General features: G+C 46.1%; 1 protein-coding gene across 1 annotated transcript; it reads right to left on the reverse strand.

Moving 5' to 3' along the window:
- Positions 1-2,019: 2,019 nt before the first annotated feature.
- Positions 2,020-24,566, reverse strand: LOC100934052 (C-type lectin domain family 18 member C). The gene is made up of 12 exons (XM_003758577.3): positions 24,111-24,566; positions 22,789-22,880; positions 14,769-15,002; positions 12,805-12,902; positions 12,134-12,255; positions 11,753-11,860; positions 8,303-8,395; positions 7,601-7,707; positions 5,787-5,916; positions 5,171-5,267; positions 3,230-3,321; positions 2,020-2,781 (listed from the first exon to the last, which is right to left on the reverse strand). Exons 1-12 carry the CDS (start codon positions 24,214-24,216, stop codon positions 2,744-2,746), a joined length of 1,317 nt encoding a protein of 438 aa, XP_003758625.3. The 5' UTR covers positions 24,217-24,566; the 3' UTR covers positions 2,020-2,743.
- Positions 24,567-25,697: the final 1,131 nt, after the last annotated feature.

Consider the following 25,697-nt stretch of genomic DNA (forward strand, 5'->3'; position numbering starts at 1 on the left):
GGTATTTTCCCCTTTGTTGTTGTTATTGAAGTTCCCTTTTTTTCCCCCTTCCCTTTTCATGTTTTTCCCTCTTTTGATCTGATTTTTCTTGCTCTGAATGACAAATATGGAAATATGTTTGGAAGAGGTGTATATGTTTAATCAGATTGCTTTCTATCTGGAGAAGGGGGTAGGAGGAAGGGAAGGGAGACAAATTTGGAGCACAAGGATTTGCACATGGTTTGCAAATGTTGAAAGCTATCTTTGCATGTAGTTGGAAAAATAAAATACTATTCTAAAAAGAAAAAAGAGAGAAAGACTGTTGTCCTCCCCCATCTCCCACCCTTCCCCCAGTTAGATTGTGGATTCCTTGATGACAGAAACCTTGTTTTTGCCTTTCTTGCCCAGATGCCTGGCTTCTAGGTATATAGAAGGCACTTCATAAATGCTTGTTGCTCCTCATACACAATATTCTATCATGTCTTTGCACAGGCAGTCTCCCATGCTTAATCACTGAATGGGTGGAACCACGGCCAAACTGAGACCTGTTAAAGATCTTAGCTTAATACCCAGAAAAAGAACTCTGGGAGATGACTAAAAACCATTACATTGAATTCCCAATCCCTATAGTTATGCACACCTGCATTTTTGATTTCCTTCACAAGCTAATTGTACAATAATTCAGAGTCTGATTCTTTTTGTACAGCAAAATAATGTTTTGGTCATGTATACTTATTGTGTATCTAAGTTATATTTTAATATATTTAACATCTACTGGTCATCCTGCCATTTAGGGGAGGGGGTGGGGGGGTAAGAGGTGAAAAATTGGAACAAGAGGTTTGGCATTTGTTAATGCTGTAAAGTTACCTATGTATATATCCTGTAAATAAAAGGCTATTAAATAAAAAAAAAAAATAGATTTAAAAAAATAAATAAATAAATAAAATAAAATGATATGACCTCTAAAAAAAAAAAAAAAAAAAAAAAAAGAAAGATTAAGAGGTTTGTCCAAGCTGATAAAAATAAAAGCAGGATTTGAATGCAAAAAAAAAAAAAATAAAAAAAAAAAAATAAAGATCTTAGCTTAAAAAGACCAAGGTTTCCCATTTCATCCAGGAGCTGATCCATATCTCCAGTCATCCTGATCTGTATCTGGACACTGGACCCAGATGGTTCTGGAAGAGAGGATGATGTGGGTGACCTTGCACAGCCCTCCCTTGATTCAATCCAATTCACTTTCATGTCAGGGTATCACCTCCCTGTTGTCATGGTCCCCTTTGAAAATGAAGAATAAATACAACAACAACTCCCATGCTTGGAGTGCCTCCCTCCCCCTTCCACCTCCTGGGGTCCGTAGCTTCCCTCAAAGCTCAGTTCATACCACCTGCTCCATGAAGTCTCCACCAATTACCTCGCATTATTTTGTTATTATAATAATAATATTTATTATATTTATTTTGTTATATATTATGTTTGTTATTTGGAGGCAACATGGAACCATGTTGCCTCCCCTAGCAGAATTTAGACTCCACAAGGCACTTGGGACCTTTTTTGGTTTTGCTTTTGTATTTCTAGCCCTTAGAACCTCGTTCATAGTTGTTGTTGTTTTTCCAATAAAAGCTTATTGATTAAATGACCTACCCAAAGTCACATAATTTGGGTAGTAGAGTCAGAATTAGAATCCAGGTCACAAACTACAAACCAAGTGCTCATTGCATTGCATAGGACCTGATTTCAAAGTGCTTTGCTAGATCAATGCTTTAATCATTCTGCACTGTTTCTTCAGCTGTAAACAACTGAATTAATTGTGTGATCTCTAAAGTCCTTCCTGATTCAAGAGCAAAACCCAAATCTATTAATAGACTTCAGGATGTGTATGAGCCAGGATGGAAAAAAATACCTCTTTATATCATTGATTTCCTTTGCACGTCTGTGTTTTATTTTATGAATTTAAATGGATGCTTCATTGAGAGAAGGGGGTCCCAAGGTTTACCACAGTGATTACCCAAGGGGACCATCACACACACACACACACACACACACACACTCTGCTCCCCACAACTCCCATCCAGCCCTGTCCCTACGATTCTCCCTTCATCCCCATGACTCCTTCAGTTGTGTGGGCACAAATGTGGATATGGAAGAGATGAAAACGCCCCCATTTCAAAGCCAGGGGAGATACTGGTCAACCCTAAATGATTCTGTTCTTCAGGCCAGGAGAGAAAGAACCAAGAAACACCACCAAATTTAGGCATAAATTAGTTTATTCCTTCACAGTGTCCATTCTAAGTGCCCGGAGGTGCTGCTTTGCTACGTTCCTAGCCCAATACCATCGCTAGCCAGGCCCTAGGAGCCACTATCACTATCACACACACAGAGGCGTTGGGGAATGGGCTCTCTGCCCGGGGCACTAAGTGATCCAGGCGTGGGACAGAGCTTTCAGCATGGCCAGGCCTGGTACACATTTCTTGATTCTCCCTGTGTACCAGCAGAAGGGAAAGGAAGGATACCAAGAGAAAGACCTGGCCCAGAAAGCCCTCTCCCCCGTGCCCAAGAGGGCAGGGAAGGGACCAGAGATCTCTGCCTGTTTGTCCCACTTCCCTCACACATCCCTTCCAGGTGGTCAACCTCCCTCCCTGGGCCCCACCACTCTCCTGCGGGGATATAGGAATGTCAGGGGAATTATCCTGGATGCAGAATCATCTTCTTCCCAATGGGTGTCAAGGGCAGAGGCAGGGGAAGACAGATGGCAGGAGATACCATCTCAGGGCTCCAAGTCCCACTGGGAGATGTGCTCCTGAGCTGTGGAAGACCCCAGAACCAAGAGTCAAGGACCCACTTGGACCTCACTTAGAGAGCCATCAGCCAAGCCTGGCCAAAAGGCAGGGCCCCTTTAGTGAGGTTCCCAGTGGGACAGATCCATCAGGAGACCTTGGGAGGAGGACAAGGAGACCCCTGGAAGTGCACTGGCTCCAGTCCCCAGCCTGCCACTTTCACCTGTGACTTCATGGTCTCAGAATCATTCCAGACCATCAACCCATGGCATCGGGAGGATCCCACCTCCCCACTGACGGGGAGCCAAGGAGATCCAAAGGGGCCCGCTGCCCCCAGAAGAGCCTGAATGGCAAGAATCAGAGGGAAGGGAAGCCCAGGAAGGAACGCCAACGTCAGCCAATGGAGGAAGGAGATGACAGGGCAGGGAAGCAGCCATTGCTTGGGAGAGAGAAAGAGAGGACGAGGGGCTACTCACCGAACTGGCAGATGTAGCGGTTTCGGGTCTTGCAGCGCTGGTCATTCCAATTGAAGGCAGCAGATGCTTGCAGCTCCACACAGTTCCCAAACCTGCTGGACCCCAGACAGAAAGAACCCGGGAATCATCCCATGGGGAGTGATCCAGGTGGAGGTTTGGGAGTAAGGAGCACACAGGCAGCCCCAGCTCTCAGCTTATAGACCTACGGAGGTCTTCAAAGCAGAGGGTGCTGCCCCTCCCTAGCAGGCAAAACCGTGGTCTCTGCCCTCCCAGAGCTTATATTCAAAAGGGTGGAAGGAACAAGGGAAGGTCATCTCAGAGAGAGAACCAAATTGTATTGGTTACAATTGTATTGTATACATATATATATTATCTATAATATAAATAAAGAATGTCGCTGCAGCAGGTCCTGCCCATGGGACACTGCTTCTGCAGGCATCCCTCGTGCACACAGCTGCCTGTATCCCTCATCTCGGCCCCCCGCCGCTCAAAATCCTCTTCTCCATCAAGTCTTAGAATCTCTGGGACGCTTTTCCTAATTCCCCAAGGTTCTGGCCTTCTCACCCTTCTCAAATTTTACTGCTCCACATCTGAGGTGCATCCCCAGGAGGACGGAAAGTCTTCTAGGGTTTAGAAACTCCCATTTTTGCCCAGAGCCCACCATAGTGTCTTACACATAATTAGCATTGGTTGGATCAAGTTTAATTAAATATTTTGTCTTGTTTTCTGATTGTTTCCTTTTCTGTCTTATTTTTCAGTTAAATGAAGAACTTTTTGAGGGCAGGTACTTATGTGTGTGTGTGTGTGTGTGTGTGTGTGTGTGTGTGTGTGTGTCTTGGACCTCCTCCAACTTGGAATGGCCCCTTGCCCTGGAATACCCCTCCCTCTAAGAGCTAATCCATTATCAGGGTAAGCATTTAATCTTTTTGAAGTTACCCTTGATTTATTGTTTTGTTGATTGCCTATACTTGAGAAAGTGATGGAGAAAATGTTAATGAGGCAGATTAAACTTAAAAGTTTATATATTATATATCATACATATAAGGGTGTCCATAGATATTATGTATATCCTATATTGATATATAATGTATACTGTATACAATATAATACATATTAATGTGAGGTATTATATACTCTAACACACTTTTAAGTTTAATAGACTTAACATATGAAACTTAAATATGTATATATCACATATAATATATAACTATATACATCATATACATATGTACATTTTAAATTTTATCTATTATATATCATATATACAAGTGTGTCCATGCATATTTTGTATATCCTATATCCTATATTGATATATAATATAATACATATTAATGTGAGGTATTATATTCTCTAACACACTTCTAAGTTTAATAGACTTAACATATGAAACTTAAACATGTATATATCATATATAAACACAGACTATGTACATCATATATATAAAATTTTAATATATTATATATTAATGTGAGATATTATATGCCCTGAAACACTTTTAAGCTTAATAGACTTAACATATGGAACTTAAATATTTATATATCCTATATAATATGTAACTATATACATATCATATATATACATTTTAAAGTTTATATATTATATATTATATGAGGTATTACATATCCTGACATACTTTTAAATTTAATAGATTTAACATATGAAACTTAAACATTCATACAAATCATATATAATATATAACTATATATGTCATATATATACATTATTTTTAAGTTTAATCTGCATTATTATTTTCTCTTTCGCTTGTCTAGTCAACAAAATAATTACATAAGGGCTGATTAGCTGATTATAGGATATTGTAGTGTGTGTGTATATGTAACCCCTCCACACACACACACACACACACACACTTTTTTTTTCCCTGGAGAGATGGTTATTAAATATTTACCACTATACCCCTACCTCTACCCCATGCTCTCTCACCCCTGGTTGTCTGGTTGGCCAAAGGCAAAACTGGTGAAGGAGTAATGATCCCCCGTGGCCCAACGGAAAGAGTCCTTGGAGGTCTTGTAGGTCAGTCCTAGAGTAATGACAGCCCCACAGGTCATTTTCACCATCTGTCAGCCTTGGGGTTTCCGTTTTTGATCCACCTCCACCCTAACTCAATACTGACAGGAGAGGTTGGGAGGGACGGCCGTATTGTCTTGGGTCTAGGGGTCCCATGCCCCCTCTTTCTTCACTATTCTCTTTGCATGTCTTGCCAGCTGAGGACTACTAAACTTCTGCACTCACATCCCCTGACTCCAGGGGATTGTCTGGAGGACATTTATCCGTCTCCCCTCAGCTCTTCCCAATGAGGGCAATGACCAAATAGCTGACCAAGTTCCTAATCTCCTGCCTCTAAACCTCCCCTGATCTGTGGCTTTCGATGCCCATCTCATCTGCACAGGGCTGGGATTTTGGGATCCCCCCGCTCTTATTTCAGGATCCCCAAGGGTGGCCACAGAATCCTCCCTGAGCTCCAGAAGTGGGCAGGGGTGGTTCTGGGGAGGCTCCAGGGTCCCATTCCTATCCCATCATTTCCAGCTACCACGCTCACCAATCCAGAAGTTCCTGGTCTCAAAGTCGGCATCAGTCACCTCATTGGTGTTTTCCAGGCGTCCCAGGTAGAAGGCCACAATGTCCTGGACTTTCTGATTCTCAATCTGGGCCAGCATTCCTCCCTTCTCCTGCAAGTCACCACCCCTGTCACTGCTCCCATCTTGCCCAGGGAGCCCGGGGCCTCTCCGGGCTTCTCCTCAGAAAGAATTCGAGGGATCCATTATCCACTCTCAAAAGAAAGATCAAGAAAATCTCAGGGAAATTTCCCAAGAGGGCATAGACACCCTGGGCAAGTCTTCCATCAGCTTCAGCTTCCTCATCTATAAAATGAAGATAATGGGAACACCTACCTCCCACGATTATAGGGAAAAATCAAATGAGATCATGTTTGTGGAGCATTAAAGCCCCATGTAAATGCTGGGTGTTAAGAGTATCATGATCCTAGGAGATCATCCCCCTTCTCCCCAAACAAAGTTTCAGGAGAGCCTGGGACCAGGCAGCCAGAAACTCCCAGGGTCTGCCTCATAGGGATGCCATGGAGCATCTCCCCTAGGGCTCACCCGTCCTAGATCCAGGCTGCTTGGATGGAATGGGAGTCAACGATTCTACTCCTTACCTTGTCTCCTGCCCTTGCCTCCCAGGCTTTACCACGCGTTCTCCCTCCAAGCCCTATGCCCCCCAAAACTTTGTCCTGCCTACTTAGGCTAATTAAGGACCTTGCCATCCTCCCCACTGCAGCCCCCTTAAGACTTTCCACTTGCCCTGAAGCTGAAATTTCTTTTATATTGTCTCTCCCAATTAGAGTGTGAAGGAAGGAGAGGTCTTTCTCCTGTCACCCAGGAGTCTCCCTAACACAGGTGCAGAATACACAGAATGGCCTTCCAGCAGTCTTCTCCCTCTCCTTCTTTAAATTGCCTATTTATCAACCTATCAATACAGCCTCCAATCTACTCGACATAATTCTGCACTCCCAGCACCAAGAGAAATAAGCAGCACAGACATTTCCAGGAAAAATGTCCGCTTCTCCGGAGCGGGGACTGATTTGTCTCTGTATCAGACACACTTGGCTTAGTGCCTGGCATATAGTAATTAATATTGGTTGAATTAAATTGAATTAGAGAGTTTGTCTCTTCCGTGCAACCGGTGAATTTTTTGAGATCGAAGTCTCTATCTGCAGTTGCCCCGTTCCCTACAAATCTCCTAGAGACAGATCGACAATTGACTAAATTAATGTATTTTCCTTGACTTCTGCCCCTGGGACTGGTAATCAAGAGAATAAAGGGAGGAGGAAGGGAGAGGAAACTTAAGTTTTTTCTGTAATACCTGCTACATACCAGGCACTGTGCTAAGCACTTTATCTGTGTGGTCCCATTTGATCCTCACAGCCATGGGAGGTGGATGCTATTATCTCCATTTTCAAATGGAAGAAGCTTAGAGGTTTTCCCAGGGCACAAAGATAGTAAGTGTCAGAGCCTGGACTCCCTGGGTAAGTCTTGGGATCTTTCCCCAGTGTCTCATTGGGTCCCATGAGCCACCCTGAGAAAATAGACCCACTGCATTCTAAATAGACAATAACACTTGACTAAGATCCAGACCTTCCCATCCCACCAAAGGCACTGAAGTTCATCCTCTTGGGGTTTAGTTCCATTCTCCTGAGAAGATTCAGATTCACATTCAGAAAATAGATATTAAGTGTCCACTTTATAAGGGGCATTTTGTCAGGGGCTGCAAACTCCCTGCCCTTTCACTCAGACCCTGGAAAAACCCAGGACTCACCCCCAAACAGAGGGCCCCCAGAAATAAGAGCTTCACCTGACATTTACTCTTGGCTCCATAGTAGGTGTCTGCCTCAGGGGAGATCATGAAGCAGCTGCCATCTATCCAAAGGTCACAGGCGTGGAAGGGGAACTGGACCTTGACTGAGAGGGAAGAACGGGGGGGACCATATGCCTCGGCTGTCCTGAGGACTGTCGGTCAGCCAAAAAGCAATTAGTAAGCACTTACTGCATGCCAGGCACTGGGGCTAGAGACAGAAAAATGGGACGGTCCCCGGCCCCCAAGGAGTTTCCATTGCATCAAGGGGACAACTTATCCACACATCAGTACTCAAAGAATAATCAATACAAAATAAACATGAGGTTGTCTGGGAGGAAGGGACACGGGCCTTGGGGAGGAATCAGAAAGAAACTTCACGTAGAAGTGACAGGTGAAGTGATTCTTCAGAAAAGAGGAGGATTCTCCGGGGCAGAATGCATTCCAGGGGCAGGGGACAACCACAGGAAAGGCAAGGAGAGGAAAACTGTACAGGGAGAGTCAGCAGGACTCAACTGGACCCCGAGTGTGAGAAGAGGGCAAAGGCATCAATGGGGCTGGAAAGGGGCCTCAGGAGCCTCCACCCCCAGGGCGTCCTGGCCAGTCTCAGCAGGCGCATCCTGTCTCCCTTGGGTTCTGAGAGAGGGTCTAGAGCCCAGGTTTGGTCCGGCTTAGAGAGGAGGACTGCAAAGCCGTACTCACTTGCACACTGGGCTCCACCGTAGCCAACATCACAGAGGCAGGAACACTCCTCTTCCCGGAACCGGCCATGTTGACACGGAACACTGCACCGAACTGTAAAGTACCGGGAGCATGGGCGAGCCAGCTCTGACCCAGGCCAGCCCCTCACCCCTGTCCCTGACCCTCATGCCCACACAACATCTTGTGGCTCACGTCCTGATCTCCCTAAAAGAGTCCCTCTTCCTTACTCCCCAGAGCCATATCCAGCTCAAGGAAGAAAATTGAGGGGAGACAAAGATTCGACACTTGTACTTCTCCTCAGGCCTCGGGTACAAGACTAAATTACCGGAGGGGGCAGAGGACAGCATCTGACTCTGGAGTGATCATGGACTCCAATTCTGTCTTCCCTCCTGCAGCTGTATGGGAGGAGAGCCTCTTTGACAAGAAGAAAGCATGGGATCCTCAAGTATCCTTGAGGGGGACCTTCCAACTCTGAGCCACCAGAGTCATTAATTCTTCCCTCCAACTCAACTGAATTCATCTTAATTACTTGTCGAATGATTTTTACAACGTGAGTGGCTAAGAGAATTGGAGGGCTTGCTCTGCACTTGCCCCTAGAAGGGATTCCTTGTCCAGGGTGGTAGTTGTCCCAGGTGCTGAAATTACCTCTCCGTTGCCCGTCCCCTTCCTCCCCTCCAACTCAACTCTCAACCTCTTCCAGCCTGGCTGCCCTCCACCCCTAGGCTGAAACTGCTCTTCTGCAAAGTGGTCAGTGATCTCTTCATCGATTTCTCAGCTGTCATAATGTTTGACTTCTGTCTGCATTGAAAGATGTATATCAATTATTTCCTCTTGAATATCCCCTCCTACCTTGATTTCCATAACACTTCTCTCTCTTGGTCCTTCTCCTACCAGTCTGGCCACACCTTTTTGGTCTTTGCTGGCTCCTTACCTATATCCCACCCTCTGATCAGAGGGTTGGGGGATGTGGCTCTATGTTTTGTCTTAGAACTTCTTCTCTTATAATAATCATATTAATTCTCACTTGAAGATTAGCAAAATCCTTTCCAAATATCTCACTTGATCCTCACAACAACCCTGGGAAGTATTATTCTCCTCATTTCACACACAAGGAAACTGAGGCAGACAGATGTTGCCAAGGGTCACACTACAAACAAATATCTGAAGCAGAATTGAACTCCTAACTCAAGGTCCAGTGCCTGTACAATTATTAAATTATCACATCCAAATGACTCCTAAATATGTCTTCTTTCTCTTCAATACTAGTTCTAGTGCCTTTCCTCTGATATTTCCTATTTATCCTGTATATAGTTTGTTTATACACACACTCACACTCATCCATCCCTATATTTATATATAATATATATATGCATATTTGTTTTTACATTGTCTCCCTCATTAGACTGTAAACTCCTTGAAGGGAAGGACTGTCTTTTTCTATCCACAATGCTTAGCCCAGTGCCAGGAATTTCTTAGTCACATCTGACTCTTTGTGACCCAATTTAAGGTTTTCCTGACAAAAACACTGCAGTGGTTGGCCATTTCCCTCTCCAGCTCATTTTACAGCTCATTTCCTCATTATTAATGAGGAAACTGAAGCATACAGGGTGAAGGGACTTGCCCAGGGTCATCAACTTGTGTCTGAGGCCAGATTTGAATTCAGGAAGAAGAGGCTTCCTGACCCCAGGCAGGGCACTCTGTCCACTGTGCCACCTTGCTGCCTGCCTGGCACATAGCAGACAAATATTATTAAACATTTATTGATTTACTGAAGGCCAGCTCTGCCCAGCCAACTGCCTGCAAGATATCTCCATTTCAACATATCATTGACATCTTCAACTCAACCTGCCCCAGCGGAGCTCGTTATCTTTAACCCAAAATCCAAGCCTGCTTCTTTCTTCTAAAGACACTGCCATCTTTCTGGTCACCCATTTTCGATGCTTCCCTTTACCTCACCCTTATTTTCCAATCATTTGGAAGGTCTGATTAATTCTACCTCCACAAAACCTTCCTAGTCCGGTCCCTTGTTTTGGCTCTTGCCTGAACTATAGCAAAAGTCTTCTAAACAGACTTCCTGCTTTGGGTCTGTTTTGTCCATATGGCTGTCAAATTAACCCTAAAAAAAGGATCTGATCATGTGGCTTCCCTCTTCAAGAATTCCATCCCTGTCTCTGTCTCTCTCTTTTTTCCTTTTCCTTCTTTGTCTCTCTCTTTGTGTCGGTGTCTCTTTGGCATTGTCGCTGTACCTCTCTGTCCCTGTCTCTGTGTCTCTGTATCTCTCTTTGTCTCTCCTCCTCTTCCTCTCTCTCTTTCTGTATCTGTGTCTCTTTTTCCTTTTTTCTCTCTGTCTCTCTCTTTGTGTCTGTGTCTCTTTGTCCTTGTCCCTGTATCTCTCTGACCTTGTGTCCCTGTCTCTCTATGTGTGCCTCTCCTCCTTTTCTCTCTCTCTGTCTCTGTCTGTATCTGTCTCTCTCGTCTCTCTGTGTATGTCTCTGTCCCTCTGTGTGTGTCTCTCTGTCAATCTCTATCTCTGTCTCTCTGTGTCTGTCTTTGTCTCTGTATCTCTCTGTTTCTCTGTCTCTGTCTCTGTGTCTCTCTCTTTGTGTCTGTGTTGCTTTGTCTTTGTCCCTGTACCTCTCTGTCCCTGGGTCTCTGCCTCTCTCTCTCTCTCTCTCTCTCTCTCTCTCTCTCTCTCTCTCTCTATCTATCTATCTCTCTTTCTCTCTCTCTCTCTCTCCTCTTCTCTCTCTTTTTCTGTCTCTCTCTGTATCTGTCTCTCTGTCTCTGTCTCTCTTTCTGTCCCTTTGTCTCTCTCTCTGTGTCTGTCTCTCTGTGTGTCTCTGTCTCTGTGTGTCTGTCTGTATGTCTCTCTGTCTCTGTCTCTCTGTCTCTGTGTCTCTCTCTGTCTCTCTCTGAGTCTGTCTCTGCTTCTCTGTCTCTCTCTGTCTCTGTGTCTCTGTGTCTTTCTCTCTCTCTCTCTCTGTCCTTTTGTCTCTGTCTCTCTCTGTGTCTCTGTCTCTCTCTCTTTGTCTGTCTGTCTGTCTGTCTTTTTGTCTCTCTGTCTCTCTCTGAGTCTGTCTCTGTGTCTCTCTCTGTCTCTATCTCTGTCTTCTGTCCTTTTGTTTCTCTCTGCCTCTCCCTCTCTCTCTCTCTCTCTTTGTCTCTCTCTGTATCTCTGTGTCTGTATCTGTCTCTCTGTCCATCTCTCTCCTATTTATGTGCATGTTGCATTGTGCCAGCAGTATACAAGTTCCTTAAGGGCAGGAACCGGTTTTCATTCCGTCTTTGTGCCCACCACACTTGGCAGTTACAAATTATTGCGTTAACTTGGCCCCCATGGCCCCCAGTGCCATCACCCATGGATGCCCCATGAACACTGAGTCCCAGGCTCTCTGTGCCCCCACCTTTGTTCACTCCAGACTGTGTACCACCCACAAAGACACTCCTCACCTTGGCAGTACCTGCCGGTGTAACCCGGAGGACAGTCACAGTGACAAGTGCTGACATTGAGGCGTCCGTTGTTGCGGCAACTCATCCGACACGGGTTTCTGGGCACCTCTGCTCAGAGCGGGCACAGGGAATGAATGGGAAAGGGTTAGGGGCCCGGCCAGCTCCAGAGATGCCAGTGTACCCAGGGTGGCACTTGGGTGACATCGCCAGAAGGAAAAGCGTAGAAATCACTGGCCATTCTTCAGAGTGGAATTCCCTCCCATGTATCACTCCACCCAGTTCTTGCTTCCTCTGGGCCATCAGGAAAATCTACCAGAAATATGTAGGAGGATACAAGGGAGGACAAAAAGGAGGGCAAAAAGGGAGCGGGGGGACACTCACCACAGAGCCCGCCGCCATGATCCCAGGCTTTGAAGCAGCCAGAAGCGCCAGCGGTACAGAGAGAGCACCAGGCTCCTTTCTTGTATGGGACGATGGTCTTCCCATTCATCTCCCAGTTGCCCCTGCGTGAGAGAGCTCAGTGGGCCAGGGGTGTCAAAAGAGCGCTGGGTTCGAAGCCCAATGACTCTGACCCTTCTACCACGCCTCATGTGCCCCATATAACTGTGGTCAAGTCATTAACTTTATCTGGGGCCAAGTTTTCTCAATGAGAAAATTGGACTAAAATCAAGGATACTTAATCTGGAGTCCTGTGTATAGATTTCTGGGATCCATGATTTTTAAAAATATAACTATATTTCAACACGATTGCTTCCTTTTGTAATCCTTTGTATTTTTATTTTATCATTTAAAAACAGGATTCTGAGAGGGGATCACCAGACTGATGTTAAAAGAGGACATGAAGACCCTTCTATTTCTAGGTCAATGATGTTCAGTAGGATCTGGTGACCTGGATGGGAGAGTGGGGGATATGGAGGAACATCCATTACAGGCTGACCCCTCCTCTCCTCCCTGTCTACAACTGGAAACTGCAAAAGGGTCAAGTCCCCTTTGCTGGCTGGATAGTCACAGAGGGATAGACACAGCCCCCGGCTCGGTATGGGGGATCTTACCCAGGAGAATAAGCACAAGCGAATGCTTCCATCTCCATGAGACCCACCGTGCACAGGTGTCTCCCACAGCCCAGATGACTTGAGGTGGCCCACACGAGCTGCAGAGAAGGAGAGGTCCACGGTCCGAGAGTCACAAGTCATGGCCCACCTCCCACCACCCTCCTCTGCTCCTTCTGGCTGGTCCCAATCCGCCCCCAGAGAAGATGCAGCGGGGGTCTTTCAAGCTGGGAACCACACAATGGCAACCAGAAAGAAGAACTTGCCTCAATTTCCACACACCCCCAGCCTCAAAACATAGCTTTGGGTAGAGTTTGTCTGGAAAAACTTCCTGAGAGAACTAATCTTGAGTTGAAATTTGAAGGGAAAAAAGGGAAAGCAACGGGCTGAGAAGTGGTGAGGGGTCTTGAAGGCAGGTCCACCCTACGAGGACCAGGGTGAAAACACAACACGAATTTGGAACTGGAAGGGACATTAGTCATGTTCAAGTCCAGTTTTTTCATTTTATGGGTGAGAAAACTGAGGTCCAGACAGATAACGTGATTTGTCCAAAGTCGGGAAAGTTAGACATGGTGGGTAAAGCACCGTGCCCAGAGTCAGGAGGAGCTGAATTCAAATCCAGCTTCAGACACTTAACCATTACTATCTTTGTCAATTAATGCTGTTTTCCTCCAAAAAAAAAAATGATAGTCAGGAGACTAGAGGCTAAATGTTAATTGAATTAGATTGTCATGTTTGTAACTTAATCTTAAACAATATTATTTATTACACATTTTACACACAAAATGTGTTTATTATTTATTATAAATTAATATTATTTATAACTAATAGCTAGTATTTATGTAGCACTTTAAGGTTTGCAAAGCACTTTACATGTTATGTCATTTGACTCTCAGAACAGTGGGAAATAGGAGCTAATATTATCTTTATTTTACAAATGAGGAAACTGAGATCCAGAGAAATTAAGTGATTTGCTCAGTCACATAGCTAGTAAGTGTTGAAGCAGGATTTTAATTCAGATCTTCCTGAATCCAAGTCCAGCACTCTATGTGCTTAGCTAACATCATCATCATCATCATCATCATCATCATCATCATCACCATCAGCATCATTTGCTGGACCAGTGATTTTTTTTTTGGGGGGGGGGTAGGGAAGTTCCGATGAGGAAACTCCCTCTGCCAATGTGCATCAGCAACCATTCTAAAACCATAGTCTGGATAACTGATATGTTCTTCCTTGCCTTTTCACAGGCTGGGGAGGAGCAGGAAGGAGGGAGAGAATTTGGAACTCAATTTTTTTAAAAATGAATATTTAACATAAAATAGAAATTATGTAATATACATTATATTAGCAAATAAATTATAATAAACAATAAAATAAAAATAAGTTATAGTCTTAGAAAGATGTGTGAGAGGTTAACTTGCCCACGGTCAATTACCCAGATAGACAGAGTCAGGTATTCCTCTATCCCCTGGACTATGCTTCCATTACTGTTACATTTTATGTGTTTTTTGGTCATATCCGACTCTCCATTTGGGGTCTTCTTGGCAAAGACACTGGAATGGTTTGTCACTTCCTTCTGCAGCTTGTTTTACAGATGAGGAAACTGAGGCAAACAGGGTAAAGTGACTTGCCCAGGGTCACCAGCTAGCAAGTGTCTGAGGTTGGATTTGAACTTGTCTTCCTGACTCTTGATCCAACACTCTTTCCACCACAACCACCTCTTACCATAAAAACTGTTCATTATAGATTAGCCCTCCCACCAACAAGAGACAATAAGGTAAACTGAATAAAGACGGAACTGGGTTCAAATGGTCCCTGTGTGACTTTGGGCTGGTTACTTCATTTGTCTGAGCCTCAGTTTCCCCTTCTGTAAAAGAAAGAACCAGATTTGCCTGCCGACCTTGGGCTGGCGTTTGGATTGAATCCCTGGGAAAGCAGGTGGCTGGGAGCCAGGCAGGACCTACCTGGGTGTAGTGGGCGCAGGTTAAGTTGCTGGCGCACTGAGCAGCCGAGTAGGCGTACCATTGCCCCTCTCGAAACCAGGAGGTGACCACATCGGTGAAGGAGGCAGCCCCCGCGGGCAGGAGCTGCAGGTTCCAGCCCACCTGCAGGGCCTGGGCTCGGGCAGGGAGGGGGACCCAGGCTGAGCAGCGGGCTGCCTGCTCCTGGGCCAGTCGGGCCAGCTGCTCACTCCAATCCTGCAGGAGAAGGAGAGGAGGAGCACTCAGACAGCGGGTTCCTGGGGACCCACCATACGTGGCGGGGGAGAAGACCCCTGGGTATGCACTTTCCTGTCAGGCTGTCCAGAACTCAAAGCCCCGGTAGGAGTAGGGTTCTACCAGGAAAGATCACAAATTCTCATCCACGTTACATTCCCCCTAGACCAGCTACCTTGGATCCAGTTCCAGAATTGAGTTATCATATATCACAAAATCCCCAAACCTTTTAAACTAGCTTTAATTAATTCAATTGAACTAATTAAAATAATTAAATTTAATTAATTCATTTTCTGCTTTGTAAGCACCCAGTAGTTCTGGAGATAAACTTTTTTGTCCTCTCCCAAGCCTATGCTCCTGCTTGCCCATAAAATGACGGTAGTCCTTCACTGATCTTACATTTAACACTTTCCCAATCCCATTTACACACACACACACACACACACTCCTACCTCCTTAAGATAGATGAAAATAAAAGTAAATGGAAAATAAAGAAAATAAATAAATAAAATAAAGACCCGGAGAGGCTGAGACCTCCAAGCAGGGCCACAACTAAGTCAGAGCAGAGAGGGCTTTGGCTCAGGACACAGAAATTCATTTTATTTATTTATTTGTATTTTTAATAAAGTAAAATTTCATTAAAATGAAATAATTTTTCAACGAATATGTCTATAGACATCTTTTGTATTTACATCAATCCCCCAAATTAAGAGGGCAGGGACAGCACTTGGACTTCATCAACAACTCAGCAACAGCTCAACTTAGCAATTAGTTCACAAAGATCATGAGTTAAAACAGATGGCAGTTTCCTCCCCACCAACACACACAATGGAATTTGTCTTTAAAAGTTAATTTGGGGGCAGCTGGATGTCACAGTGGAAAGAGCACCAGCCCTGAAATCAGGGGGACCTGAATTCTATTCCGGCTTCAGACACTTCCTAGCTGAGTGACCCTGGGCAAGTCACTTAATTCCAATTGCCTCAGTGGGAAAAAAAAAAGTTAATTTGCAAGTGAATTTCATGCTGTGTGTGCTAGAGCTGTCTCCTTCAGTTCCCAGAGAGCAAGCTGCTCCTCAGCTTCCAAGATGACCCAGAAAAGTTCTAGTATTCTTGGTTTGGCTTCTGAAAATGATCAGGGCTCCTCTGATGTTGCAGAGAGAGAAATAAAACTGTTTCCACCAAAGTACTGAATGATTTCTAGGGTTTTTTCCTTTTTTGTTACTCTGATTCTGAAATAACTGTGGCAGAACCTATACGAAAGCAATGACATTAGGGGGAAAAATCCTTATTATCATCAATGAGATTTTGTACTGACCCTCAAAGCAAAGACTGATTCCAGCATTGTAAGGGGGAACATTGAACCACTTTTTCCTGGACTCTGTATACGCTTGCTAGAGAGTATAGCCCAGACTTTGGGGGGAATGTTTTATAGTAGTTGTTCTTACTATTTAATAAATACACATTCTATAATGTGTATAACCAAAGGGGGAAGCACACGGTTGGGAATTTTGAGCAAAAGCATTAGTAAATCAGCTTCTCCAAATCAGAGGGGAGAAACAGCAACGTCCCTGTAGGGATCCCATCTGCCAGTATGAATTGGGATTTGGGATAACAGCCCCAGAGTTAGCCCTACACTAAGAAAAAAAGCCATCTGTGTATAATAGTCATGAATTCAGGGCAATCCTCATTTTTTATCCTATTAGAACTCTGGAAATGTTCCTTTTATTTGGCAGTTCAAAATAACTTTTTTTAATTTTTTTTTTTTTGAAGATGACAAGATGGATTACTTAGAGAACCCTAAAGTCAACTTAAAAACTATTTAAAACGGTTATCAATTCAACAAAGTTGCTAATTGCAAAACAAACCCATACAAATCATCCCTATTTCTCTATGTTACCAATAATATCCAGCAGGAAGAGCTACAAAGAGAAATAGCATTAAAATAACTACAGGCACTATAAAATACTTAGGAGTTTACTTGCCAAGAGAAAGACAGATTTAAATAAATGGAAAAATATAATTGTATATGGGCCAACATAAAAATATTTTACCAAAATTAATTTACTTATTCAGTATCATGCCTATCAAGCTTTCCTTAAAGAATTATTTTATAGAGCTAGAAAAAAAAATAACAAAATCCATCTAGAAGAATACTAAGTCAAGAATATCAAAGAAGTCAATTTAAAAAATTGTAAGTTAGATGACCTGGCAGGATAGATCTCAAACTATTTTACAAAGTTGTAATCATCAAAACCATTTGGTTTTGGATAATAGAGAGAATGATCAACAAAACAGATTAGGTCCCCAGTAGGCAGAAGCAGATGAGCACAATAACATGTTTGATAAGCTCAATAGCTATTGAGGTAAGATTCAACAAAACTGTTAGGAAAATTGGAAAGTAGTCTGACAAAAGCAAAGTATAGACCAATATCTTTCAGTGTACACCAAGATAAGGTCAAAATGGCTATGTGATTTAGATAAAAAGGATAATGTAATAAGCAAATTAGGGAAGAGGTGAAGAAATTACCTGGCAGATCAACGAATAGAGAAAAAGTTCACGACCAACTGTGAAAAAGAGGTCCACAGAAAGTAAAAAGTAGAACTTCAATCACATAAAATTAAAAATTTGTGTCTTTACTGAATCTGTGTCCCAAAGAGATCATAAAAAGGGGGAAAGAGCTCACATGTGCATAAATGTTCATAGCAGGAGGAAGGAGGGAGAGAAATTTGGAACACAAGGTTTTGTAAGAGTAAATGTTGAAAACTATCTTTGATCGCATTTTGAAAAATAAAAGGTTTTTATAAAAAAAAATAAAACTTTACCCCCAAAGGAGATCAAAATCAATGCAGCTAAAATTAGAAGAAAATCAGGAAACTTGGGGGAAAATCCTTGCAAAAAGCTCTCTAATAGGTTTCTAAACTATAGAGTAGGAATAGGTTCAAAAAAACCTTTCAATTGACAAATGGTAAAAGGATATAAACAGGCAGTTTCTTTTTTCTTTTCTTGCAAGGGAATTGGGGGTAAGTGACTTGCCCAGGGTCATATGGCTAGGAAGTGTTAGGTACCTGACGTCACATTTGAATTCAGAACTGCCTGACTCCAAGACCAAAACTCTATCCACTGTGCCATCTGGCTGCCCCCAAACAGACACTTTTCAAAGAAAAAAGCCCAAAATCTCCATAGCCTTATGGAAAAGGCTCTAACTCACTAATAATTAGAAAAATGCAGATTGAGATAATTTTGAGGTACCATCACACATCCATCATATTGGCTAAGACAGCAACAAAAAAGGGAAATGACAAATGCTAGACGGACTATGAGGAAACAGGGATACTAATGCACTGAGTGGGAAGCTATGAACCAGTGCAACTATTCTGAAAATTCTGGAAAGCAGTTTAGAACTATTCCCCCAAAGCGGCTAAACTGTACATAGTCTCTGACCCAGCAACTCCACTATTATGACTGTTCTCCAAAGAGATTAAAATAGAAGGAAAGGACCCATATGCTCAAAAATATTTATAGCCGCTCTTTTTTTGTCTTAGTAAACATTTGGAAATTGAGGGGTTGTCCATCAGCTGAGGAATGGTTGAATAAGTTAAACTATACGAATGCAATGGATACTACTGTGCTATAAGAAAGGATGAAGAGGACAGCTTCAGAAAAAAAAAACCGGGGGGGACGGGGGACTTATATGAACTGGTACAAAGTGAGGTGAACAGAACAAAAAGAACATTATGATCAATTCTGAAAATCTTAGTATTTCTGATTAACAACCAACTACAGTTTCAAAAAATTTGTGATGAAATATGTCATCCATCTCCAGATACAGAATTGATGGATTCAGAATGCAGATTGAAATATATTTTCCTTTCTTTTCTTCCCTCCTCCTCCTCCTCCTCCTCCTCCTTCCTTCCTTCCTTCCTTTCTTTTTTCTTTTTTCTTTCTTCCTTCCTTCCTTCTTTTTTTCTTTCTTCCTCCCTCCCTCCCTCCTTCCTTCCTTCCTTCTTTCCTCCTTCCTTCCTTCCTTCCTTCCTTCCTTCCTTCCTTCCTTCCTTCCTTTCTCTTTCTTTCTTTCTTTCTCTCTCTTTCTCTCTCCTTCTCTTTCTTTCTCCTTCTCTTTCTCCTTCTCCTTCTCCTTCTTCTTCCATGGCTAGTGCAAAAAATTATTTTGCATGAGATGTTTGCAACAACTTCTGTTTTTCTTGTTTTCTCCATGGGCGGAGGGAAGAAGGGAGGGAGATCATTTGGAAGTGGAAATAAATAAAATAACATAAAAATATTTTTTATAACCCATATTTGTATGGGGTTGTATATTTTTATAACCCATATTTGTATGGGTTTATGAGCAGGTAGTATGTGTTTGTGGAGAGGGTTTGTAGAAGTAAGGAGGAATGTATTTGTGGATATACATGCATATGTATGTGTGTATACATACGGTTGGTTGGACTTGCATTTACTAGAGTTTGCAGACCAGATAGATTATATCTGAGGGTTGTTTGAATATTCATGGAGGGGAGGTGAGTCTGCACACCTGAGGGTTAATAGCTGTGTCCAATGGAGCACAGTGAGTTACTGCAGTGGATCGTTGACCACGGACTGCGGCTTTGACCTTTGTGGGGACCCTGGATCCCAGGGTTATATACACAAGGAGGCTGGAGCAACAGGAAGGGAATGAAGGAGACAGGACTCTCCCACCCCCACCTCCTGGGAACTTCACCTCGAAGCCCTCAAGGTCACTGCTGAGCTGGGAAGGCATTTGTGGCCCATCTCCCAGCCTCCACAGCTGGGGGCTGAACCAGCCAGCTGGACGGTGACTGAATGCTCACTCCCAGGGCCGCGGCCCTCCCCCGCTCTGGGAGCTCCCCCACCCAGGCTCTAGTTATTAACCTCTGTACCGGGTCCAGGAGCAAGAACCGGGTCCCTGGGATTAGGAGCCAGGTCTCTGGGACTAGAATCTGGGGGTGACACTTCCAGGCATCTCCCACCATCCCGAGGGGGCCCCAGGTGTCCACCCAGGGTCTCCCCCTCAGTTGGACGCCTCCCTTTCCCCCAGGTGCAGGGAAATCAGGGGCCGAGCAGTCTCCTCCGTCCTGGCCCTTGCAGTGGAAAACCCCTCAGCCTGGGAGCCCAGAAGGTACAGGCACCCTCAGGAAATCCTTCAAGGAAGAGCTAAGTATGTGTCCTGGCTGGGGCAGGAGGCAAACACTGGACCTGGGCTGTTTGCAGGGCCCTGCCCCTGGACCATCCTTGCCCATCACTCATGGACCCGATCCGGAGCCCGGTGAGGGCCAAGGTAGACAATGGAGCGGAGTGCCAGAGGCCCCCAGGATGGCTTGTTCAGGAAGGGCACCTCCAGAACTCAGTCCCACCCAATGACTTTGCCACAATTTCCTCCCTGTTTTTATATGCATGGAGAAATTCAGACTGTCTCTGTCTCTCTCTCTCTCTCTCCCCCTTCCTCAGACACCCCACAGCTCAAGAGTTTGTCCAAGCCTTCATCCGGCTCCAGGAGGAGGTTCCATCTGGCAGGGGATGTTGTGAGGATCAAATGGAATAACGCACACACAAGGCTCTGCCAGCCTTCAGAAACTAGTTACATAAATGCTCACTATTTTTATTTGCCACAGGGACAAGAGGGATTCAGGCGTCCTGAGAGCTTCAGAGCCCCCCTCCCATTCTCCCCCTGCACACATACTCACACAATCCCCCCCTCAGCTGGAACTCATTCTGACAGGGCCAGCGAAGCATGAGGGTTAGAGTCAAGCACCAAGTGCTCGGCCACTCCCTGGTGAGTGTCCCCCTCCAGGCCTGGGAAAAGGGGGAACAGTCCTGGGCCCGGGGCCGGCCTCTCTCTCCCAGATCACAGGGACCCTGGGTCTCTCTGAGAGAAAGCCGGCCTCATCACCCGCCCTGGGATCACCAGACCACTCACTGCCCACCTTTGCAGGAGGTGGGACAGAGGCCCTCGTCCATCCCCCCTCCCCTCCAGGCAGTTCTGGGGCAGACAGGGAGGCTTCCCCCAACCTCCCCCAGGAGAGGAGCCCCCTGAGCCCCTCTCAGGAACAAATTCAACAGTCCTCCAATGCGGGAAAGCAGGCTGCTTCAGTGCCAGCCCTTCAGGGGGATCACAGATCGTTGATACCTTAGATTTAAACAAGGAACAGGGGAAGGTAATGGATAGATTCCCTAGCCACCCTCTCTCTGACACACTTAGCCTTTGTTTGCACCCCTCTAGTGCACTTACACCCTATTTTATGCTTATTATTCATTTAGTAAACATTTGGTGTCTACTGTGTGCAGAGAACTAATAGCCTAGAAGATGGGATGAGTCAGTTAAGCACAGTGACTTCCTGATCCCCGTAGCTGCTAATACAAACCCTTGCATTGATTTTGTTTATGTGTATGTACAAAGGTGCGTGTATATATGTCTGTGTGTACATGTGCACAGTATATATGTTTACATATTGTATTGTTTATGTGTGTACATATACCTATATATTTCTGTCGGCACACGTTGTCTCCTTTTCTGTGAGAATGTAAGATCCTTGAAGACAAGAACCCTTTTTAGCTTTATCTTGCAGAGGGATTAAATGAACGCTTGCTGACAAATGACCCACTCTCCTTGCCAGGCTGTTCGTTTCCTGAGGGCAGACTATGTTTGGGCTAAATTTTGCTTCTTTTCCATCACTTGGCCGGCTTTTGAGCTGCACACAGTAGGTGCTTAGCAAATATTTGTTGATTTACAATTCCAATGGATCAGTGATGAACAGAACCAGCTACACCCAGCAAAAGAACTCTGGGAAATGAGTGGGACCACAACCTAGCATTTCCGCTCTTTCGGTTGTTCTTTGCTTGCATTTTTATTCTCCTTCTCAGATTATTTTTACCTTCTTTCTAAATCTGATTTTTTCTTGCGTCGCAAGATAACTGTATAAATATGTGTACATATATTGTATTTAACATACACATTTAACATGTATTGGACTATCTGCCATCTAGGGGAGGGAGTGGAGGGAAGGAGGGGAAAAGTTGGAACAGAAGTTTTTGCAAGGGTCAATACTGAAAAATTACCCACGCATCTATTTTGTTAATAAAAAGCTATAATAAATTTTTTTAAAAGTTTGCTGATTACTTATTGTGTATCTAATTTATATTTTAATATATTTAACATCTACTGGTCATCCTGCCATCTAGGGGAGGGGGTTGGGGGGGGGGTAAGAGGTGAAAAATTGGAACAAGAGGTTTGGCAATTGTTAATGCTGTAAAGTTACCCATGTATATATCCTGTAAATAAAAGGCTATTAAATAAAAAAAAATAAATAAAGTTTGCTGATTTAGAATAGAATTGAGTTTACTCTTTGCCAGTAAAACACTCTCAATTCCTTTAGCCTTTCTTCAAGTTGGGCTTCTATTTTGCCACACCTTGACTGATTCTCACTGATTTTTCAGACCCTTTTGAGGTCAGTTCCAGAGACTAGGGAGGGTGGGGGACTTCTGGAGGGAGGCAGGAAGAAAGGTACATACTCAGGATTATTATATGAAAAAACAGCAAGTCCCGATTAGTGCAAATAACCAACCCACCAGAAGTCAAGCCATTCATTGTTTGCATTTTCACTGTATGTTTGCAAGGGCTGGAACCCAGAGCCCTATTTTATTTATAACGATAACTTCACATAACGTGACTTCAGGGAGTCATAAATGTGTACAAATCCCAGGCCACGGAAAGGCTAGCTCCGATATTGCTATTGTTGTTTTTCTGACTACTCACCATCCTCTGCATGTTGGCAGCTGGCGGGTGGACCTTGCTCCGGAGTCTGTTGTGGAGGGCCAGAAGCAAGAAACTTTCCTTCAGGCTCAGCGCTGGGATGAGCAGGGGGGCAGACAGACAGACAGACCATAGTCAGTCAGGGATGCAGGGAGGACAATTCAGAGGCCGGAGGCCCGCGGGGCTCCCCAAGCAGCGGGGCCTCGGGCACTTATCTCCCAGATTGCAACAGGAGGCAGGCAGATCTCCATGGTGATGGGGAAGGGGGGGGACAGGCAGAGGAAGGGGTGGGGAAGAGAAACCTCTCATTGGAAGCAGGACACAAAGGGACGGAGACAGAGACGAGACAGGGAGGGGGGCCGGGGATTGAGGCCGCAAGAGCTTTTCTTTCTGGGGGACCGCTGGGGGAAATCGGGCACATCATCCCCAAGGGCCTGAGGAAGGGGCTTGGGAAAGCCCGCAGGGCTGTCCGTGTGAGAACTCACAGATGTCAGGAGACTCCCCTGGAACTCCAAAGAGTCCGCAGCCCCCCTTCCCCGCCCCCAGGGACCAGGCAGGCCCATAGAAACCACCGGGAAGCAGGGAAGAGGAGGAATCCTAGCAGCAAGCCCTGGGAGGTGGGAGGAATGCCTGGAGATTAGACACCCAGAGTCTGAGCCCACAAACCCCCCCAGAGCCAACCCTCAGAAATTCGCATTTGGAGGCCTCTGATTTGCATGGATCTGGCTGATTATTCCCTGGCAAGCTTCAAATGGGGAAAGAAAACTGGATTTAAAGTACTTGAATCCTGGCTTTGCCCCCACTTCCCCTGTGAGCTTCAGTTTCCGAGAGAATGGGTCAAGGGTCTCCTCCGAGACCTAAAGTCTATGATTCCCTGAACTGAAATGTTTCTGCCCTCACTTCTCCCCCTCCCCCCCCATCCCGATTTTTCTCTTTTGGGACCATTCCCTTCCACCTGAAGCACACAGACAGCCCAGGGTGGGGGCCACCTCCTGCACTCTTCCCTCCTTGAACCCCAAGATCTGCGCTTGTTGTTCACTCAGAAAGCTAAACGGAATCAAGCCCAGCCTGGGAATGGGCTGAAGTAACTCAGGGCCTCGGGCGGGCGCTTGGGACAGAGCAGAGAGAAGGTGGCGGGTCACCATCTTGTCCCGATCCTTCCCGGACACTCCACCGATCATTTAGGCCTCTGCTTAAACTGTCTCCTGCAGGGAAATCCTGTGAAATGGCCCTAGGGGGTCAGACCTGGAGGGAGGGGGGCTCCCCTATGCCCCTGAATGCCATCCTGGGGGGCCTGCAACGCCCCCGCCCCGTCCCCCCCTTACCTTGGTCCGCAGGAACCTCCTTGTGCCGTTGGGGCGTTTGGATTTCTGCCCAGGTAAAGGGAAGGACACTCAGGAGCAAGGTGAGGAGCCTCCGGCCCACCCCCATGGTCCCTGCATGCAGGGCCCGGAGGGCGGGCCCAGGGCTGGGCAGAGCGGGGCAGCGGGGGTCCCGAGGCCGGGCTCGGCGTCTCTGCCCTCCCAGAGCCTGCTCCCAGCACCGAAGTCTATTCAAAACTTGAGCCGTCCGGGCTGGGAGGGAGACAAAAGGGAGAGACGGGTGAGTGATCGCTCCGTCCCAGCTGCCGCCGGCTTCAAAGGGCAGAGACCGGAGGGGGACAGACAGAGCCGGGAAAACTCCCAGGCTCCCGCGGCCACCCAGCCCAGCGCTGACCCGGCCCCTCGGCCCTTCCTCGAGTGCTGGGGGGTCCCGGAGGTCCCGCTGATTGGCTGCAGGACATTCCAAGGCAGCGGATTAATGAATGGATGGGGCTGGGGGTGCCCGCGAGCCCATTCAGCGGCTCCTGCCAGGGGGCATCCCCCAGAGCCCCCCCAAGTCACAAAGGGGAATCTGGGGGATTAGGAGGGCGGGTCAGGGTGGGAGGCTGGAAGCCCTGGGCAAGCCTCCAAGGGAGCTCTTCTCTTTCCCAGAAAACTCAGCCCAACCTTGCCATGAATTAAACATGGGCCGAAGGTAACAGCACGCCCTGTGCCATCTGAAGGGGTGGGCAGCGGGAGTGGAAGGACCCAGCTCCTGGCGGGGCTGGGGAGGGAATGGGGGGGGAGGTAACTATGCAGGGGCATCCGAGGGGCTGCTGGGGCATTCATTCCGGAGCCCAGAACAAGGGAGCTGGTCCCGGCCCAGTTCTGTGGCGCGGTGCCTGGGAGGGAGGGAGCGAGGGAAAAGTCACAAGGGGGAAAACCCGGGCAAGGCCGGGCTGGGCCGGGGAAAGAGCCATTTCAGGTCCCACTGCCCAGAGTCAGGCTGGGGGACCCGGAGGCTGGGGCTGGGGACCGATGCCGGGGGGGGGGGGGGAGGGAAGGGACATGGGCTTCCCTCTGGATTAGTCCAACCCTGGGGGGTCGCTCTCAATGAGATACCACTGGGAAGGGTTCGGCTCAGAGCCTGACTGGGGCAGGGGCTTGTTGACCTCCCTCCCCTCCCCATCCTGGGCTGTAGCGCAGCAACTCCCTCCTTCAGGGAGGGGATCCATGATCCCTCCTTAGAGTTGCACTCCCTGTTCTACGTGGGCTGGGAGCAGGTCCGGGGTCTCCCTGCTTGGGGGCGGGTCCGGGGTCTCCCTGCTTGGGAGAGGGTCCGGGGTCTCCCTGTTTGGGAGAGGGTCCGGGGTCTCCCTGCTTGCATCTGAGGGCAGACGCTGGTGGAGTGGAGAGCCACACTGCAGCCAGCCCAGCGGAAAGCAGCCTTGCCGCTAAATAAGGAGAAATTCACATTTCCCCCTATTGTTCTTAGCTCCCGGATGGTTAGAATTTAATATTCTGTACGCAAAAAATTCTTTCAGATTCATTATTAAAGCTACTCAGAAGCTCCTTTGAAATCCTGCGGCCACTGTGACATTTCTGAATGAA

This window comes from Sarcophilus harrisii, chromosome 2 (genome assembly GCF_902635505.1).
Source record: "Sarcophilus harrisii chromosome 2, mSarHar1.11, whole genome shotgun sequence".
Taxonomy (NCBI): Eukaryota; Metazoa; Chordata; class Mammalia; order Dasyuromorphia; family Dasyuridae; genus Sarcophilus; species Sarcophilus harrisii.